Source organism: Homalodisca vitripennis, chromosome 2, assembly GCF_021130785.1.
Source record: "Homalodisca vitripennis isolate AUS2020 chromosome 2, UT_GWSS_2.1, whole genome shotgun sequence".
Lineage (NCBI taxonomy): Eukaryota > Metazoa > Arthropoda > Insecta > Hemiptera > Cicadellidae > Homalodisca > Homalodisca vitripennis.
Genome location: NC_060208.1, coordinates 127,064,368 through 127,077,144, shown reverse-complemented (window position 1 = coordinate 127,077,144; position 12,777 = coordinate 127,064,368). Strand labels below are relative to the sequence as shown.

At 32.5% G+C, this 12,777-nt stretch overlaps 1 protein-coding gene across 4 annotated transcripts in view; it reads left to right on the top strand.

The window, feature by feature from the left end:
• LOC124354697 (mitochondrial potassium channel ATP-binding subunit) overlaps positions 1-12,777 on the top strand; it is a 46,902-nt gene extending 34,125 nt beyond the window's left edge. For 3 of the 4 annotated variants that reach the window (XM_046805345.1, XM_046805344.1, XM_046805347.1), the window contains 4 exons: positions 1,191-1,365; positions 9,474-9,652; positions 12,100-12,247; positions 12,617-12,777. In XM_046805345.1, coding sequence (XP_046661301.1) covers positions 1,191-1,365; positions 9,474-9,652; positions 12,100-12,247; positions 12,617-12,706 — 592 coding nt within the window. In that variant the 3' untranslated portion in view covers positions 12,707-12,777. Of the gene's footprint in view, positions 1-1,160; positions 1,366-9,473; positions 9,653-12,099; positions 12,248-12,616 lie in introns of those variants that run through there. The other variant, XM_046805346.1, reaches the window with a different exon arrangement.

The following is a 12,777-nucleotide window of genomic DNA, read 5'->3' as shown; positions in this document are numbered from 1 at the left end:
AAGTATTTGTTGAGTTTTAATCAGCAGATCATCAACAATAAGGCATCACAGAAGAGGCAATAGAAATCCTTACTGCTAAAGCCTATGGCATTAATAGAGCCTTGGGTAGCTGTGAACATTTTTGTAAAACGGCTTGGAAAATAATTAATAACTTCTTGAGATGGGGGTTCCAACAAGTGTTCCAAATCTATTGCAATCCAGATTGAAAACAAAATTGTTGGAGATAAATTAAAAGTAGCAAATGAGTTCAATAAATACTCTTCAATCGTTTCTTTTACAAATTCATCATTTAAGAATCCTCAGTCTCACAGAGGATTTCTGTGTGAGGAGGACGTAGCACTTGTCATACAAAAACAAATAAATAAATAAAACCAGTGACGCAATGTGGCTACAATGTCAGTGTGGCTACTCAAATGCTGTTTCAAGCATATTTGGAGTCCTTTAACAAAATTCATCAATTTTTCATGGGAAATTGGAAGTTTTTCATCTTTTTTAAAAACAGCCAATATCACCCCAATTTTCAAAAAGGACGATCCTTGTCTCACAATCAATTATCATCCAATCTCAATTCTTCCAGTTTTCAGTAATATTAAAAAAATATCTTTTTAAAAAACGGTTTGAAAGCTTTCTGGAATAATACGAAATTCCGAATCCAGAGCAATTTGGATTTAGAAAAAACAGATCCACAATTGACGCTGTGGAAAACCTTTTGGACAATGTTGTCGATGGTTTGGATAGGCAAGAACATGTGCTTAGCATATTTCTTGATCTGTCCAAAGCCTTTAACAGAGAATATACCAAAAACGTCTTTCTCTTCCGTTCCCACTGTCTCACTATCCACTGAATGAATTGTCATTACTGTCATTTTATTGTGTCTCAAGATATTTGCGACACATTGATATAATAATGTCATTATCTGTGATATTATTATGTTATTTATAGTAAATCAATACTATTTTAGATTCTTATGACGGACTTTATGTATTTATGTGCTTCTGTTTGGCATGTGCCACGATTTATTTTCTCATTATAATAAATCTATTAGTTAAATGACATTAATGTAATTTTACAATTTTATTCCTTAGTTTTACCTTTGATTTTGAGTTCTCTATAGACCATGGTTATCGAGAATTGAGTTATTAATTATCAATCTGTTTAAGTTTGGTTCAAGTACACCATGTTCTGTGAAGATTCTATGATGTGGATGGCGGAACAATACGAGTAGGAGGAGTGGATGTCAGAGAGCTGGACCCCAGCTGGCTGCGAGGTCAGACCATCGGAATCATCAATCAGGAGCCTGTGTTGTTTGCCACCTCCATCCTGGAGAACATCCGCTACGGCCGGCCTCAAGCCACCGACCAGGAGGTTTGCAATAACTTCTTACTGGGTAATTTGTACTTGACTGAGCTGTAAAGAAATTGATTTTTTGCTGTTTTTTTGTAGTGTAGAGCAATAACTAGTAGAATCTGCTGGTAGTTTATTGTTAAAATTAATCATCGCTTCTGTTGGGTAGCTTTAAAATGAAACCTTACGACTTCCTATCGCAATAGTTATTGTTTTACGTTAAATGAAAGTGAACAATAAGGAAATAAGAATAAAATGTTGTTAACATATTCAGATTTGTATTTATACTGTGAAACTTTTATATAACAATGTTATATGAGGTAAAGTAAAAATATTCTCATAACTGTTATATATATTTAAGCAGGGATTTACTGAATGAAACAATTCTCTTCTTGTGGTTGACAACATTATTATTGAATATTCCAATTACTGCCAATGAAAACTGCAAGATGTTTTGAATTATTTTTAACTAAGTGTTTTTTAGTAAACATTTAAAAATGGATGATAACATTAAATTCAGCATTTATTTTAGAAATAATCTCTTTAACACTTTTAAGATGCTGAAGAAAAATACAGAGAAGGTGTGGTAAAAAAATGATGGTGTGTAAGAGGCATATATTTGCCATGAACATCATATATAATTGAAGATCTTTAAAATGGGCGTCCTCTACTGCCACAACATATGACAATATTCATTGAATTGTCCATTCAAGATGGCTGACAGGTAACATTTTAGTGAAAGTGACTCTTAAAAAAGTTCAGTATTATTAGTGTTCACAACTATTCACAACATTTCAACTAAGAACTGTAATTGTGTTTTATATATATATATATATATATATATATATATATATATATATATATATATATATAAAACAATTACTTACCAAGAACTTTATACAAACATAGAAACCATAGGTTAACATACAATTCAAGAGAACTAAAAAGAGTACATCACAATTGATAACTAAATATTCAAGCAATTATTTCTCTTTTAGGACTAAGTCAATTTACTCAAGACACAAGCGCTCAATTTTTATATAAGTTATTACTTTCTAAGTTTTCACAAACATGACATGTAGTGATGCCATAGCCAAGTCACAATTATTCATTAGTTCCAACACATCATTTCCTCCAACTCACCCACCAACAATAGTGGAGGTATACAGACTGCTGAGCTCCAGCTGAGTGTGAGTGATCTGATACCTGCTGTCACAACAGTCTTGACCTAGGTGCATCACCAGCTGAGTATGCAACACACTGCCTACCTCTGAGGGAACTGCAACCTACAACTTCTGACAATCTCTCTCAAGGGCATCATTCAATATTTTTACAATATCCCTATACAAGGGCATGTATCATTTTGTCCAATTTCGTTATACAAGACAATAGGGACCAGTCAAACCAGACTCAAAAAACTGTTTACACTTTTCATAAAATTCTACAATAGGAATCAGTGTCAGTAGTAGCACACAGTAACAGGAATCCGATCTGGATTCCGTGTCAGCAGTGCTGACACACCACAACACTTCTCTTTTAACTACAGTTCCACAATATGCCAAGTACTATCTCTGTTAACAACCATTCTATATTGATAGTTACAACTATTTGCCATTATATGTGTTTTCTACTAACACTAACACAAACAGTCTTACTTTACTGAATTACGTACAGCTTGTGGAGGCTGGAGTTATGTGTAGTTTGTACAATAGGAGTAAGATATAAAGGCAACTGTAAAAAATGGTACCATGCAGACTGTGTCAACTTATCAAGTAAGGAATTGAATGATTTCTCTAAAATTGACTAAAAACTGGATATGTAAAAAATGCAGCACTTCGCAGATATGTAGCCTGAAAACAGCCCCACGTACAAATAGAAATAAATACACCTAACTCTTCAACCCATTTGAACAAAGTATTATGGAACTCAACCCAGAAATACTGATGAAAATTTATTTGTTGCTGCTAAAATTGGCTCTGCATTGGTGGATGAAAAGTTGTCTTTAAAAGTACAAAATAGCAAACTAAGCAGTAAGCTGGGCAACATGGAGGCCAAAATTAAGGAATTACAAAACTGTGAAGAAAATATATGACCACCATGGAAATCCTTTAAGAAAGAAATGCTGAACTGGAATCATAAAGAGTTAAGGAAAAAGAATATCTTCTCAAGGTGCAAAATATTTTTGAAGACCATGACATAAAGCAAGCAGAACTTCTCAATAAAAATAAATAAACTTGACAGAGAAATTATACAGTTGAAAATAAAACGCTCAAGTGGACATAATTTGAGTCACAAAGAAGAAAAGTTTGTGAATAACACTGAAACCCAAACAGAACATCTCAATAATTCAACAAATTCAACTCTTCCTTTTCTTTCCACAGAAATAGGACATCTATGGAAAAATCAGAATTTATTCAAAGAAAAACTCAAAATTTTGAAAGCAGAGGTAAAAAATCTGAAAGACAAGGAGGACAAAACATCTGTAAAAAACAGTGGGAAAACAAGGAATCCTACACCCTGCCGTACCCCTCTTAAAAAACCTCTTGGAGGAACACATAGCGCCAAGAAAACACAAAACAAATTTAGTGTTTCCCTTACAAGTTCAAAAGATGAAAACCCCAAAACCCAACCCCACAATCAACACAACCATGTATGATACCAGCATATGTCCTCAACAATTCCCTCAAACCAATAAGTAATCAATGCCTGTGATTCCTAATAACGCTAATAAGATAGAAAAAAAATATATTTCTGCTAAACTCTGAGATGAAAATGACAGCTTGAAGAATTTTTAAATGAAAATTTATATGATAAAATAACCTTATCTGATCAAAATCAAATCAGTTGACTGGGAAAACCAGTCAAGTTAATAAAAAAAAACTCAACCAAAGCAACATCAGGGGAATTTAGACAAACTTTTCAAAAATCAATTAAACTGTTCGGCACTACTGAATATGACAAATATGATAGTAACTCCAGTAAAATCGCAGGATCATAATTTTTATCACCAAATTAACTTGTTAATGTCCACCCAAATTTTCCTTTTTTTAGAACAGAATCATAAAAAAAAGACACAAAACAAAAATATTTTGGAACAAAATATTAGTGTAGCGCAGCACAGAAACTTAGGATCATCGCACAATACAAATCCAAAAAAATACTCCATCAAATCTTTTTATCCTGCATCAAAATACACTAGAAATTTTAAATCAAATCAAATCAAAATCAAATTATTTATTGCCATTGATCACATTTGTATACATGAAATAGGCATTGTCATAAATTAAAATACTAAAATATAAAAGCACAGTAATAAAATACATCGTCATAATTTAAAATTATAAAATATGAAATATGACAGTACAATTATGCAATAGTCATATAAGAGCTCTGCATAAGACAAGTCAATGTAGAGTCAACAGAACATTAAATCTACTTCACAGTTGAGAAATTCAGCTAATGTATAAAATGGATTACTCAACAGCCAATTCATTAGCTTACTTTTAAACACAGTAAGAGATACTGCTTGCGCAGACTCATCTAATTTGTTAAAAAAGTTTACACAATTTATCTTATGAGATGAACCAATTTTAGTTAATCTATGTTGAGGAATATTGAGCTTAAACTTATTTCTTGTATTATGTACATGTATGTCTTGCCTGGTGAGGAATAAGTGTAGGTTAGATTTTGTGTATACTAATACCTGAAAAATATAAAGATTGATAACGGTTAATATCCCCAAATGAACAAAAAGTGGTCGGCAATGATCAAAAGGACCTGCTCTACAAATAGTTCTTATAACTCTCTTTTGAATCAACAAAAGATCTCTCACAGATGTTGCATGACCCCAAAGAATCAGACCATAAGAAATATGGGACTGAAACAAACCAAAATATGCTGTTCTTAAATATTCTATAGTAACAATGTCTCTCAATTTCCAAATCAGGTAACTAACCCTAGAGATCCTACAGCACAGGTTTTTAATGTGATGAGACCAATTTAATTTTGAATCAATGTACATGCCAAGTAACTTTACTGATTGAACCTCCTGAGTTTGAGCTGATAAGCTTAATATAATATTTTGGGTTTTATCTTGATTACAAAGCAATCTATTTGAGGAGAACCAATTCAAGGCTTCATCTTCCCCTGATTTCATGGTCATTTGAAGATTGATGAGATTCTTATTACAGGAGAAGAGAGAAGTGTCATCTGCATAAATAACAGCACCCACAGATACATTTTTTGGCAAATCATTAATCAAAATATTGAAGAAAAATGGGCCAAGTACTGAGCCTTGTGGCACTCCAATAGTAACTGTCTCCACAGGTGAATTTTTACCTTGAATTGAAACATATTGCTTTCTATTAGTCATGTAAGAATTTATAAGCATACATGAATGTTTTGACAACCCATAAAAATGAAGTTTATTCAGAATAATACCAAAAGTGACACAATCAAATGCTTTACTTAAATCCAACAATGAAAGAGCCACAGACTCTTTGTTATCTATTGCATTAAGGGAATAATTTACAATGTTCATAACAGCAGTTGTCGTTGACCTTCCCTTTCGAAAGCCAAATTGTGACTCAGTAAAAAGATTAAATGTTTTGAAATAAAATGAAAGTTGCTTGTGCATTAAAGACTCCAATATTTTAGAAAATATAGGAACAATAGATACAGGACGATAATTCTGAGGTAATTGTTTGTCGCCCTTTTTATAAATGGGGATAACTTTCGATATTTTTAGTAAATCCGAAAAATATCCAAACTCCAAACACTTATTAAAAACGAATGTTAGTGGTTCTTTAATGAAAGGAATAGTTTTTTTGACCAAGTAATTTGACATCCAATAAAAATCCATACTTTTAGAGTTTGAGAGTTTTGCTGTAATCTTTTCTACTTCATTTGGCTCAACTGTTTGCCAAAAAAATGTTTCAGAAGGAACTGATCTATCGCCCAACAGATCATAATATGAGGTGTTAGTGGGTGGAATACCATTTGAAAGTTGATGGACTGAATTTAAAAAGAAATCATTGATTCGTTTTGGATCAAGTGTTACTGCTTGAGAGTTGCCGCTAGAATTTTCCTGTTTAATGATTTCCCAGGCGGCCTTACATTTATTTGGGGCTGCCTCAATGTAACTCTCACAGGCCTGCCTTTTTGCTCTCTTTAACTCAGACCTATAATTACGTTTACAACCTAAATAGGTATTATAAGCCAATAGAGCATGTTCAGACCTACTATCTCTTAAATTCTTATATAATTTTTAAAAGTCTATTAAATAAAATTAATAGACCAACATTTAGTTAAAAAAGTTAAGCCAAACATACTTCTGACAAAGCATGGTCTTAAACTAAACCCAATAGAAAACACCATAATCAGAGGATACTATCTCTATAACTGTATTTGCTCTAATATGGATATTTAGAAGCTTAACACAGATGTTATCCATGCTGGCATCTCCGACCATACTGCCTAAAGCTATGAGATCAACTTTGTAATACAGAGTAATCCACTCAAAATGAGTCGCTGTTTGAGAAAAACAAAATCTTTAGTAGCTGAAATTTATACTTGGTGAAGAGAACTAGTCAAACATTTTACAAACTGAAGATGCTGACAAAGCTTTTGAAAGACTAAGCAATACTATTAAGATTTGCCATGAATGCAACATGCCTACAGAGGAAATTTAAAACACACCAAAAACTAAAACCCAAATAATTTGCTGACCATGAAGCCAATACATTTTTAAGACAGATACCAGACAGCCCTTTGTAAATATGAAGTGACTGGATCTATTGATGACAAGGAAGAATCTATATGATTTCTAAAAAGCTCAGAAAACAAGCAATTTCAGACCATATTGCCCATGTTGAAAATAAATCCAAGGCTATGTGGGAAGTCATAACCACAACACGATCCAAGAAAGAAAAATAAGTGAACAAAGTAAAGCTAGAAGTTAATGGAAAAATAATTGACGGCTATGTAGAAGTAGCAGACCACCTAAACTCTCACTTTTTACACATACCCAAAAAAACATTAGGAAAAAACAATGGGATACTAAGGATTAATTCACCACCTTTAGAGCCATCTTTCCAACAGATGGTAAAATGGTAGAGTCTCTTATAGATATTATTAAAGAAGGGATTTTAACAACTGGAATATTCCTAGACTTTAGTAAAGCTTTTGACTGTCTTAGCCATGATCTCATCATCCCGATACCGGAAAACTTGGGAATAGCAGGATCAGCAAAACATTGGTTCCAAAGTTACCTAGAAGAACAAAAACAACTGGTTGAGGTAAGACAAACGGAAAATGGAATATCTAATTATGTAAAATCCACTGTCCTACCTGTTAGCCGAGGCATCCTACAAGGAACTGTTGTTGGACCAGTACTTTTCATCCTCTTTACTAGTGACTTGCCTCAATACATTGGAGATGCACGCTTAACCTTGATGTACGCTGACGACACAACCCTGGTATTTAGTGGACCCTCAACTTAAAATTTAGTAATCACATCCTACATGTCCCTCAACGTGGCCTACTAAAACTGTCATAACAAATAGCAGTAAATACAACCAAAACTGCCCAAATAGCTTTTGAAAGTAGATCCGAATGTGTGCCATATATACCAGAGATCACAATGAATGATGAGGTCAAGTTTTTGGGTATAACTCTTGATAAAAACCTATCCTGACTTCTCATATAGAAATACTCAGTACAAAGTTGAGTTCCAGCTTCTTTGCAATCAAAAACATCAATGGTTCTACTGAAGAAACAACTACAAGAGCTGCTTATTTCGCTTTATTTGAGGCTCACATGAGATATGGTTTAGTAGCATGGGGAGGAACCTCAGCTGGTTAGGTTTAAATTGTTCTAAAAAAAATTTATTTTAACCCAAAAGATTCTCACTATCGTATCACTATACATTCAAGAAACTGTAATGCACGCAGTAAGAGAGGGCCTACCAAAGCGGGGTGAAGTTCATCAGTACAACCTCAGAGACACTACTTTGTATGACCTTCCAGCACATCAACTGTAACAGTTCGAAAAGGAGCCCACATACATAGGAAGGGAGCTTCACAACCACTTGGTATCAGAGCTGAGAGAGAAAGGAGAGAACAAACTCAAAACGCACTACACACATGGCTTGCTGCCCACCCCTTCTATTCCATAGAAGAATTTTTCAAAGACTATTTGACATTTGAATTTTGCAATTTAATCTTATGTATCATTACAAACATATTTTGTGAAACACACTTTTATTCCTTACTATGACGCTGATACTGTTCTCAATGAACATGTTAAAAAAGAATTTTTGTCTAGTGTCATTAAATTCAAGACAATTGTGCACACAAAAAATTGAATAACAATGATGGATATTGTCTGTGAACTTGGGATTTCATGTGGGAACATTCATAGTAGTTTCTGTAATAATTCAGGATTTGTGTCATTCCTAAAAGAAAAATGTAATAAAAGTACACAATTAACATAACTGATGAAAATATTTCCTTGAAACAGATTTTGACAAGTGGTGAGATATTATTTGGCCATTAAAAAAAAACTGGTGAAACCCAAAAAAACAGAACCTAACCCAATATTATTAGGCAGACCATCTCTGGAATAAATGGGTTAGTTATGGTCTTAAGTAGGTAGAACCAGATACAACCTTTGACTTTAAGGGAATAGATTTCTTCCTTATGGGGATTGTATGGCAAATATATTGTATAGCTAGTTGTGCTTATTAACATGTGATTTTATTTACCATACTAAATCTTTTGTTTAGAGTTGTAATCAATTTTAATCTTGTAGTTAAACATTATTCTTATAAATAAGAACAATGTTTATTTTTATTATTATTTTCAGAGTTTACACAATAAAGCATGTTCAGTGCTTTTCTATAATATATTTATAATCACTGTTTCTTTAATTTATCGCTAGATAGCGCTCAACCACAATGTTACCAGTAGTAACAGATTTTAGCATTGGATTCTCGTAGACTGTCTAATAAAGAGTCTAATACATCATAGTTTTCAGCCATTTAGTTATATGAAATGAAATATATTCACAAAAATTCCTTCATTTACAACATCTTTGTTTTGTTACTTGTGATTACACAAATTATATGACAGGTGTACGAGGTGGCAAGACTAGCCAATGCTGACCAGTTTATCAGCCAGTTTCCTGAAGGCTACAACACTGTGCTAGGAGAGAGAGGAGTCACTGTATCAGGAGGACAGAAACAGAGGATAGCAATCGCCCGAGCCTTGCTCAAGAATCCTGCCATTCTGATTTTAGATGAGGCCACCAGGTACCTATTTGTTTGTTTTTATAGCCTTTGTTGATAAAATTATTAATAGGGATTTTTTTACAGTATTGCATTTGATTATTCCATTTCATTATTTAAATAATTGTGTCAACTATAGGCCAACCAGATATTGTCGCCTTTTTTTTTTTTTTTTTTTTTTTTTTTTTTTTTTTTTTTTTTTTTTTTTTTTTTTTTTTTTTTTACTACTATTGCTGTTCGGCTGAATTGCTGAATTATTTGACACTTTGGACTTCTATTTGTGTTAAATGAATACTTCTTTGATACTTATGATACAAGAGGCAATGAAAATGAAAAATAGAACACCATCTCAGATGTCGTCTGCACTCGCATTGTGTCTAATTATGGCCATCCTTCTAGAAGTTTTATCGATGATGATAAAATATTAAATAAACTAAATAATTTTGATATTGTTTATAGCGATATTAGCATTCAAAATGAACAACAAATTATTGAGGGAGACCGAGATAGTGATGTTTAATCGAATCAGAGTAAAATTTCCTCTTAAAACTTTGTGGAAACCAACTGTCGACAGAGGTATTGTCGCTATTTCTTTTACTGTTTCATAACTAATAGTAGGCCTAGACCTGGATCCAGGCCAAATAAACCTAATTACAATGTAGGTTGGATCCCATGTAAAGAAAATGGTCACACCCAAAGAAAACATTTCAAATAACCTTGGCAGTGAGTAAAAACATGTTCCTAATAATATTCTAGTGCTATTATACCTTCATCCATGCAATTTTGGTCTATTGTTTATGTGTGTGAAATAAAAATTAGTTTTTATCAATTTGATATCTTATTTTTACATTTTACTAATTATTATTTATAAACATGAACAAAATATTTTAAGAGAATGTATAGGCACTTTTGGAATTATTAACTTTCCTTTGTAAAAATAAAAAAAATATTACAGAAAAAAGTTATTAAAGCAATTGGTTTGTATAATGTAAAAAAGCCGTAACATAGCAGAAAATAAATTTGACCTGAGGACAGTTGGTGCGTTTTTTAATGAGACCTCAGAGTGTTAAAAATAACTTATTGCTGATTTTTTATTTATTCCATATGAAACTTAAAAACTGAAAAATAATTAAGTTAAGTGTGATTCGAGTTTAACGTGATGACAATTTCTCCCAAACTTTAATGCTTAGGTCTCAGAGCTGACTTGAGTTCTATGGATCGGATATAATTTTCCATGGGGAGGATCGGTAAGGAAAAGATGGGAGCAGGAATCCTATAAATAAATAAATAATTTTATCGTAAAAATTATAAAAGGCCAATTCCACTTCTTGATAACTTGATTCTTATCAATTCTGATACCAATATTTTCAAAGTATTTTATTACAAAATAATAAATAAAATCAACAGAAATGCCTAAAACATGTTTGGAAAGTCACGATTTCACAATATTATGGCTAATGATACACAATCTCTAATCTTAGAATAAGACTCTTTGCACTAAATAACTTACATTCTTCATACTACAATTCAATTTTACTATATTAATACCTAAAAATTGTGTGTAACATGGAAAACTCCAATAATTTTTTTCATTTTAAACATTCCCTTAAAGATGTGTAGAGATACTTTTAGGAATACTCTCTTATTCATATACTTTATAGTACTCATTAGGCTTGTTTAGTTTTATTTGTATTCCTTTAACAAATTTATATTTCTCACAATTTTTCAATTCATACCAAGTTTGACAATAAATTGTATTAAAAAATATTTACCTCAATGTCAATATTGTTAAGATGCTTAGTATAATTATTAATGTAAGTGTAGCATGACAAGCAAACACAATACAAATTGCAATTGCAAGTCCGATAGTAGCTGGCAGGTGCTATCCTCAGCAAAGATCAAAGAGGTAGACAGCACAAGGTGTCTTGGCTCTGGTATGGTTGGTTTGATATTACCGAGGGAGTAAACAAAGCTGTTCCCCTTTAAATAGAAGGCATGTTGAGGGATGGAGAGAGAAAGTAGTTTAATCATTTTTCTATTTTCATCAGTGGCTGTTCTGAGTTGCTCTTTATTTACAGAATAAATCCACGATAGTTGCGCTGTACTTGCTGGTCTCAAATTATAACATAAGATTAATTGTCTACTTGTATAAATGGCCGCTGCTTGCTGTAAGGTTTCCAATACCGTAATAAAAGCTTCATACATTAGCTAAGCAACGCATACTCAATATAAGCAGAGCATGTTTATTAAGTATTGATATTTAGTACATAGTTTATTCCTCTATTTAGAATTAAGACTTGTCAATAATAATATAAAGGATAATGGTGCACGATGAGTTAATTCGTTAAAAACCATTGAGGAGAATATAATTTTCAGCCATCATGTATTTGTATTTCGCATATATTTTTGCTATAAAAAGAAAATAATCTGTTACATTTCTGATTAACTTAAGAGTTGTAATATTTCTGCAGTGCCCTCGATACAGAGTCTGAGAAGGTGGTCCAACACGCATTGGAGCAGGCGAGTCGGAATCGTACAGTGCTTGTGATAGCACACCGTCTTAGTACAGTTCAACATGCTGACATCATAGTTGTGCTTAGTGCTGGTCACATAGTAGAGGTCAGTAGTGCAATGTGTCAAATCCAATAAGGAAAGAGAAGATATGAAACAGTGTGGCTTAGTCTTTACAGGCGCCAGGAAATTTATGTGAATACCATATAAGTTATTTATCATTGAAGAATTGTGTACAACTAAAACAATGAATTGAGGAGATGCTGCTACAGTAGAAACTTAAACATAATTTGTGTTGACTTTACAGTTTTTTTTGTTATCACAGACATGTATAAACCAGAGATTAAGTGTCTAATTCATCTTCAAAGAAAGTTTTTAATGTGGTGGTAGTGATTGTGTTAATATTATTATTTATTTGTAGTAGATGAGCTAAATTATTTTAAGACTTTATCTTACAAAGTGTAATTTTATTTCCAGATGGGAAATCATGAGAGTTTGATCAAGAAGAAAGGCTATTATTGGAATCTGATGAACCAGCAGAGTTCAACCAACAGGTCCTCAGCATAGAAACCATGACATTTTATGGCATTTGTTAAGTTTTTGGTTTTAACTGTAAATAATAAAGACTTTTAACTGTA